We start from the raw sequence: 8,523 nt of genomic DNA, 5'->3' as shown, positions 1-8,523 counted from the left end.
TGGTTCAAGTTGAGAAAGTGTTTGTAAAAGAAAACTCTCAACTTTCTTTTCTTTTCTTTGATTTTTCTTTAAACTCAAGAATGTCTTTTTTGATATAATTGTTTTTTTCTTTTCTTATCAAGTTCATTCTTATCAAATCTTTTCCTATCAAAATATCTCGAGAATGCAGTGTTAATCAATCATTTAGTTTTACCTTTTTTTTTTCCTTAAAAAAAATAATAAATAAATAAATATTTAGTTTTACCTACTATTTGTACAGCCAATCCGGTTACCTAGAACGGGGAGATGGGGTGAATATGGTTGTTGTTTGGCGATTCCCTTCCGGTAAGGCTGAGCCTTTTGTACGCCAAGTAGGTATGTATGTGGGATTATGGATTATTCTAGTCATCCTTCCCTTATTTATAGAGGGTTCGTGACTTTCCCTCCAAGTAGGGTTTTACGCGTCGTGCATATCACTTCCGATAATAAGAGATTTGATATGATCTTCTTTCCTAAGATATAGGATTCTTGATAAGCATGTATCATTTCCTTGTTTACCGAAAGTGAAGCGTATCCTTTAGATGTACCCTGCGTGCCTACGTCTGGGTGGGTACGTCATCATATATATTTTTTCAATTATATACTATATTTATCCTTGGTTTTTAACAACTTGAATAGTGTACGTTGAACAAACCAATATTACTAAAGAAGTTAAATTTTACTGGAATAACTAAACTAAATTGCAATTTTAACAAACCTGACAACCAATGCAAAAATTAATAATTTAAGTATACCTAGCTTTGGTATATCTATAAAGTATATTGGACTATCACATCAACAAAACTCTTAATAGCACTCTTGTGTCTATTGGTCTATAGAGATATGGTGAATGTGTTTTGACCACGATTAAGAAATGTATTTTAAAGATTGTTAATGAAGAGGTATTTTTTTGTAGAGAAGTGACAAACTTTTCAGAGAGTTGGTCGATGTAATTAGGTAGAAAGTGAAATGACAAGTACCCTTGCATACAAGGCAGGGAGCTTAAGAGTCTTGATTTGGATGTCTTTAAAATACAAATGTCTGGGCCAATCCTGTTTGGTAGGGGCTCTTGCCTTTTGAAGAGAAGTCTATATATGGTCCCTGACAATATGGATGAATTTAATATTATTTGGGTAGTTTAAAAGTATAGTAAATTTGCCGTTCAACTGAAAATACAAAGGCTGAGGTTGAAAGACAGACCTCGAGTAGGAAAGATCTTCGTGTTAAGTGTTAACATGTGTTTGACGCATCTTTTGGACTTAGTTGGTGCATTAGTATTAAAATTTGTACATCAAATTGTTTGAAGATACATCAAATAGGTCACCGGATAAAATGGTTGCAAACTGAAAACTAGTAAGCCAATTAAAACGTATTCACATAGTTGAATATAGAAAACTTTAATGTCTGTGATTATTCTGCTTTATTATAGATAGATATAGATACTGAACAAAAGGAACTCCATACCGACGTCTGTAAATGTACATATAGCACAATTCGCATTAGCAGGTTGAACCAAAGACATGGAACTATGGAAGTATGTTAAGTGCACATAACCTTTTGTGTGGTATCTTTCGTCTGTCAACATATTCTGTCTTATAAATGGTACAACAAATTTTAGGACAACGATTTTAAATAATGACACAAATAGTACACCAGGTCGATTTTTCTAGATAAAAAATTATATATCTTTCGACTTCCTCTTCAATGTGGAAGCCATAATCAGCTTCACGACACTCTATTTTCCTCGTATATACACTTCTATCTTATGGTTCTTTTCATAATAGAAATGGCCGATGCATCACCACCTATCTCCTCAAACACGACTATCAAGTTTTGAGTCGGTTTTAACCAAGATCTAGGAACATGGTACCTACAAAAATGAAACAAAAGGACACCAAAGGCTTGGTGAGAATTTTTCTTGACAATTTTTTAACTTTGATGATCATGTTTTGTAGACCAAAGGGAAATGGTTAGACATACCATCGTTGAGTTGGTTCTCCACAACGAGTTTGACACTTGGTTGGACGAAAAGTACCCGCATAGTTGCAGGGGGTACATTTACCTCTTGCATGAGCTGTCCAATATCTTCCTATGCTTTGACCATTGATCCATACTTGACCTTTTCCCATGCTCTTCATGTCAATAGCCAAAGGCTCAGACCCTGATGGTGCATTGAAATAAGCCTGCAAGTTTACACCTGGTTAACTAGTGCAACTAATGTAGATAAAATATTTTCAAGAGGTTAGATGCAATAATGTTACAATTTTTTGATAAATAGTTAGGGTGTATCGAATATGAGTTTGATTGATTTTTATTATTGATATATTATAAATTGTTTGAATAATAATGATTTAAGAGGTTTCATTCATTGAAAATACACTCGCCTACTTTTGACCCATTTGACTTGTTTCCCTGTATGATATAATCTTTACTTTACCTGTTTGACATACTAATCCGAATTGACCCATTCATAAGTGGGTCAGAATTTTAAACTGCCACCTTTATACAAAATCCATACCTTATACCATGTAAGTGGCCTATGTATTTGTCCAATCAAGGACGCTTCTGTCCAATCCACCGATGAAATTCCCATAGGTGACGCTAGGTTCTTGGATTCACCTTTCAGGCCAACCTGTAATAGCACATTTAAAGAACGAATTGAGCCTTGGCTCTGTTTGGGTTGAATTTTGAGATTAAACAAACTAATCATCAAAGAAAACAAACCTGGTATGACCATTTCTGATGAGATATGTCTCTTGAGACATGGCCAACCCCATGCAACGAAACAGGACCTAAAATTCCGGTCTTCCATAGCTCAAAATGTGGCCCATTGTTCTATAGTCACAAAGAAATGATCATATTTACATTCATTTAAAGAAAAATAATAATCAAAGATTAAGTAACTCACTTGTAATCCAACAGCAACACTAAGCAGCTGAATCTTGTTGATTCCAGCTCGTAGATTGGCGTTTCCTGTGAATGTAACTTTCCTAGAGTCTTGATTTCCATATGCCGAACCTAAAGAGTTCACCCAAATTATAATCAGCTATTAAAATTATGAGCACAAGCTTAACTTGTTAAGATTTTACATACTTGCTTATCATAGTTTTACCTGCAAGCTGGCTATTGATAAAAACATGTAAAGCGTGGCCTTCGGATTGAACTGTTATAGTAGGATTCCCGTGTAATTCTGATGGGTTTATTGAAACACTATAAAACAAGTTCAAGAACATAAGTTACAGGTTCTACTCTAAAATGCACTATATCTTATGAATAATATACCACTTTTCTCACCTGGTAGAATACCAAAGGTAGTCACTTGCATCTCTAGTTACACTCACTTGCTCCAAGAGTCCCGATTGAGTAATCTTTGCGCCAGAATCAACCGATGAAACATCTTCCGTGAATATTTGCCATGGAAGTCTATTCACATTTGTTGGCAACATATTAATTAAAGATGTCTTGGATCCAACCTGAAATAGCCCAAAAACCAGTAAGGAATCACCCTTTAGATCCTTGTATCTAAAGAAGTATCTGTTGTACTAACCATCGCAGTGTTGAAGACAACATTTTTGCAATCAGGAAGAATGCTTATGGACCATGGTGGCAGATCATAGCGCTTGTTTCTAAATCTGACTGTTGCAGAACCATTGATATGGTAATTGGCTAGAAAAGCAGCACAACCTCCGGTTCTTGAAGAAAACACATGTGCCTATAGAACGAGTAACAGAGCCAGAAAATCTGAGTATGCACCTAACTAACATAAAGCTATTATTGTTAATATTAATTTGTGGGGCGAAAATTTGCACACCCCGTGTTGACTACAGATTAATATAGCAAATGCAAAATGTGCATATTGTGGAACCTAATATGTCATTTGATGCAACTATTTCACTCAGGTTTTGAATGATTGTTGCTGACATATAAACCACATCTTTGTTCATAGGATCCTAGGAAAGTTTTAATTTTACTGACCTGTTCATAGGTGCCTAAGGAAATGAACTGAGGATCAGCTGAAACAATAGCTCGCTCACTTAATTTGATAGCTCTATGGAGCTCCTTTAGGTGATCATATTTTGGTTGCCTGGGCAAGCCTGTAATTAAAGTTAGAAGTTTAGAAGGTATCTGAAATGCATACTTAAACAAAAGTTTTATCTTTACTACCATATTCATCTATAGGAGCGTCATAGTCATAGCTGGTAGTGATGAACGGGCCTCCGGCTGTTCTTCCAAAGTTTGTTCCTCCATGGTACTATTTACAAGAAGACGACTATTGAATTAATTAACAAACTCCACTGTCGTTCCTATATTAGTCAATAAAAAGACATGCCAACCATGTAATAGTTTGTGAACGAGCCCCCCTTTTGAATGAACCGGGCAACTCCAAAGGCTAAATCTTGAACGGGTCGATGAGGTACAGGTCCACCAAAATCCGAGAACCTTTAAACAACATATGTTAATGAGAAACAAATATCTACATTATTTTGGAGGCATTGAAAATGATTTTGACTTTAAAAGTCAAACTTGCTTTAACCAAAATTACAATTACTTCTTTATTATTTTAGAGTTTAATAGTTAAACTTCCTATATCCACAACATGTATCATATCATTGTTCTGATTTATGTAATTCTTCTTATAAGTATACATATTCATAAAACTTTAAAACTGAAAATTTTAAAGTTTGACTAGGACAATCAATAAAGAACAGTGTAGGAGACATACCAGCCACTCCAAGCCTCGGTCCACATTGTAGGTTTGGTCTCTTTGTTATTTGGTGAAAAATAATCACAATAAAACCCATTGCAAGTATTGATCTGACACAAAATTTAACAAAGCATAAATCTTTAGCAAATAGTCATAATGATATTTGACCTGGTTCACAGTCACTAAGAGGAGGCAAACTCAACCTGTTATGGGCAACTTGGATATAATGGGTCAATCAAGTTAGATAGAACAAAGTTAACATGAAAAATAATAAGTCAAATGGTTGAAAGTCACCCAAAGGGTATTTTTAAGGTTTAAAGCTTTATTGAACTATTTTATTATTCGCAAATATTGAGAATAATATCATTTTAGTTGTCATACTTGACACACTAATTATTCATAGAAAAATCAAAACTCTGTACAAAAGTGTTTGGATCAATCAGCCTGACCCGTTTAGATCCGTCCAAACAAAATCTCATTTTTACCCATACCACATGACACGCCCTTTCTACCACCGTAAAGCAATGGTAAGTGAAAGCACTCTTTGTCAGAACTTATGCCGAGAAACAAATTTTGGCCCAAACCGCAATGCTAGAATGCTAAGAGAATAGAAGACGCATACAATGGGATCAGGAGCATCATCTTGCTTGCACATAACCCAAGGGACACCTGTGTTCAAGCCCACTGCCATTTTAGCCGCCCAACTCAAGTAAGCATGACCAGCTGCACCAAACGCTTGGCTTTCTGCGCCATATTCGTTTTCTATCTGCCACATTTACCAAATTTCATGTAAGAAGCTACCTCTCTTTACGTTAATTCATTAATTTGTACCAATTTATTTTAACTCTTCATGGCGCCCTCGTTATAAAATGGTAAACCGTATAAACGAATAAAATCTAGAAAATCAATCTTGCAAGAAACTTGGAAGTAACCTGAGAGAGTATGATCGGGCCACCTTGAGTCTCGAACAACCTTTCATATTTCATCATTTGAACTATTTTTGTAGTGAACTTTTGCATTGCATTCTGCAATGACCAATCAACCATGTCAGCAAAGCCATAAAATCTTTAAAAGATGCATAAAGATTACAAGTTTATCATAAAATTATCTTTCAACGGGAAAAAAGAGTTCTTCACTAAATATTTTATATAATAAAATATTAACTTTTTTAAGAAAGGCGACCAATTAACCACACAAATCCTCACATATCTACCATTTGTGTACAATGAGACTTGAACCCAAGACCCCGGGCATCAAAAATCCACTAGCCACTAGCAGGCTCTACACTAACACCATCTACAATGGATTTGTTGCCTTATTTACATTTTTTCTAAAAGGAGAGAGAGAAAAGTGTTGCGGGTCAACCCAGCCCAATTTATCACGGTTAAAAGATTAACCATTTTGACCTATTACCCAACCCGCGTAATCTTTAATTGGTTTTTCCAACATTCCACCCTAGTATAATTACCAAAAATGGACCCAAAAAAATGGATATGGTCGTAAAAGATATACCTTGAAAGGTTCATTATCAGTTCTAAAGCTGATTCCAGGAACATACTTCAACCAAACAGGCAAACCCCTAGAAAGATCAAAATTTTACTATAGATATAATTGGAAGGAAAAAAGATTCAAAATACCCCAAGAAATGCATAAAAGTTAACTTTTATTTTTTAAATTACCCAAAGTTCCACTCTGCACAAACAAATGGTCCAATTCTAAGATGCATATACAATCCAGCTTTCTGAACCAACTTTACAAATCTTACTAAATCGTATCTTCCTTCAAAATTATACTGCAAATCCACCAAAAAAAATACCCATATCAAATCAACAAATAATATTTCAAATAACATACAAAAAAATAAATAAAGGAAATAAAATAAAGGAAACTATAAACATAGCCGCATCCAGGAGTACATGTACAAAAGTATTGTACATTAAGCATAACCACTTTATAAAAATATGCCTAAATATCAGAGTACAACACTTTTATATGCATATCTTTAACAAATTAACCATAATCCCAGCTATGTTTATCCTTTTTTAAATATATATTTAAAAAAAACAAAAACAAAAACAAAGTAGTTAGTACATTGCCAGGTGAAGGTTCATGGCCATTCCAAAAAACATAAGTGTCAATAACATCCAAGCCTCCATCTTTAGCTTTTTGAATAAGATCTTCCCACATCTGCATCCATATTCCATTTGGGTTTTTACTAAAGGTACTAACTTTAATGAAAATGTTGCAATATATATGTATATATACATATATTATATGAAAAATGTGAATGAAAAACAGAGAGATTAGTTACTTCAGGGGTACTTCTTGGATAATGTATAGAACCAGAAAAAAGTATTCTTCTATGGCCATTAATAATTAAAGATTTCTTGTCATATGTCACACTGCATTTTGTTAGCTCTATGCATAACATCAATGAAGTGCATAGTAGAGTTAACCACCATTTGGAAGCTGAGCTAGCTGCCATTATTTATTTTCAAACTTGAGCAAGATAGAGTGTGTATGTGTGTATATATATGTATATATAGATAAATAGTTATATACACATGCGTGTATGTGTCAAGTGTTATAATGGAGTGGTAACAAAAAACATTTAAAAGATTCTTTAATGTTTGCAACTATTGACTCTTGAGTCTTGAATGTATAATGTAATGTATGTATCTTTTTGTTGTCATATCTTATTTCATTTTAATTTTTTGAAAATTGAAAGTAGTATATTTTATTTTCTTTTAAAAAAGCAATGGTTTCGGCTACACTTTTGGTTGATAAAAGCTAAAACATCGGATAAATCATAAAAGTGTGACATATATGTTTTTCGTATTTTGTTTGTTTACTAGAAAATAGTTCGTTTTTAAAGGTTTGTCATTGCGTATAATGCTAATTCACTTGTTAGACATATTTGACATTTTGATATAGATTTAAACCTAGCCTTTGATACTTAACTTCAAGAATGGAGGTGCTCAATAAAGGGGGAAGGAAAAGTGTTTGATTATATGAGGTTTTGGTAAAAGAAGTTATGAATGACTAAAGGCAACTAATAAAGAATGTGCTTTTTGTGTTATGTGTGGAAGGAAACATTGTGATTTGAATATGAGATCCAATGTTAAGTTGTATAAAATCTATTCAAAGATTAGCAATATAAAGCCTTGTACGAAATCTAGATGATCACTAAAACAAACTTACATAATACAATCCAATAGTAATAAGTATATTTTCACCTTTAAAGAAAAAACACAATAACAAATGTATTCAATTCTGACACAAATGAGCTATAGAAATAATGACATGTAAACGGTCTTACCTTTACTCAAGATATAAAATCGAAAGACTGGTTTCATAAAAACTCCGCTCAAAATATGGGGATGAAATATCATCATCAATCATGATTCAGAAAGCAATTTAATAAGAAAACAACAACCATCTAAAAGCAAAAATCAAACATTACAAATCTTCATAGGCCAATAATGTAGTCATCTTTAAAAACCCGTACGTTTAAATAACTTTAAAAAATATTCCAATAGCTACTTTGTATTGAATCTTAAGTAACCTGCTAGGCTACTAACCACGGCGATTGTGTGAAATTCAGTTACGCTATCAAAAAACATAAGAATAAATAATTTGAATTTTTAGAAAATCAAAACGTAAGACATCAAACGACCAAAAGACATAAACGTAAAGGACACATGGTTTTGAACTTCTAGATAACCCAAATAATAATAAGACAAAAGTAAAACAAAACATTAAAACAAACTAAAAGCTTACAACTTATTTAAGTATATATA

General features: G+C 33.4%; 1 protein-coding gene across 1 annotated transcript; it reads right to left on the bottom strand.

Annotated features, from left to right (window-relative positions):
* Positions 1-1,487: 1,487 nt before the first annotated feature.
* On the bottom strand, positions 1,488-7,236 carry LOC122590475 (beta-galactosidase 5-like). The gene is made up of 18 exons (XM_043762677.1): positions 7,035-7,236; positions 6,815-6,910; positions 6,403-6,515; positions 6,236-6,302; positions 5,656-5,748; positions 5,346-5,489; positions 4,742-4,833; positions 4,353-4,458; positions 4,183-4,270; positions 3,994-4,112; positions 3,566-3,730; positions 3,313-3,491; positions 3,131-3,228; positions 2,927-3,036; positions 2,743-2,853; positions 2,537-2,650; positions 1,999-2,201; positions 1,488-1,888 (listed from the first exon to the last, which is right to left on the bottom strand). Exons 1-18 carry the CDS (start codon positions 7,206-7,208, stop codon positions 1,777-1,779), a joined length of 2,184 nt encoding a protein of 727 aa, XP_043618612.1. The 5' UTR covers positions 7,209-7,236; the 3' UTR covers positions 1,488-1,776.
* Positions 7,237-8,523: the final 1,287 nt, after the last annotated feature.

This window comes from Erigeron canadensis, chromosome 3 (assembly GCF_010389155.1).
Source record: "Erigeron canadensis isolate Cc75 chromosome 3, C_canadensis_v1, whole genome shotgun sequence".
NCBI classification, from domain to species: domain Eukaryota; kingdom Viridiplantae; phylum Streptophyta; class Magnoliopsida; order Asterales; family Asteraceae; genus Erigeron; species Erigeron canadensis.
Note: the sequence above shows the minus strand (reverse complement) of the source record. Positions and strands in the feature narration are given on the sequence as shown.

Coding starts and splice junctions, on each gene's coding strand:
- LOC122590475 (XM_043762677.1), bottom strand. CDS start 7,208: ATGGCAGCTAGCTCAGCTTCCAAATGGTGGTTAACTCTACTATGCACT. Junction 6,911..7,034: donor ATCCAAGAAGTACCCCTGAA/GTAACTAATCTC, acceptor ATATGGATGCAG/ATGTGGGAAGATCTTATTCA. Junction 3,229..3,312: donor TACCTTTGGTATTCTACCAG/GTGAGAAAAGTG, acceptor CTTGTTTTATAG/TGTTTCAATAAACCCATCAG.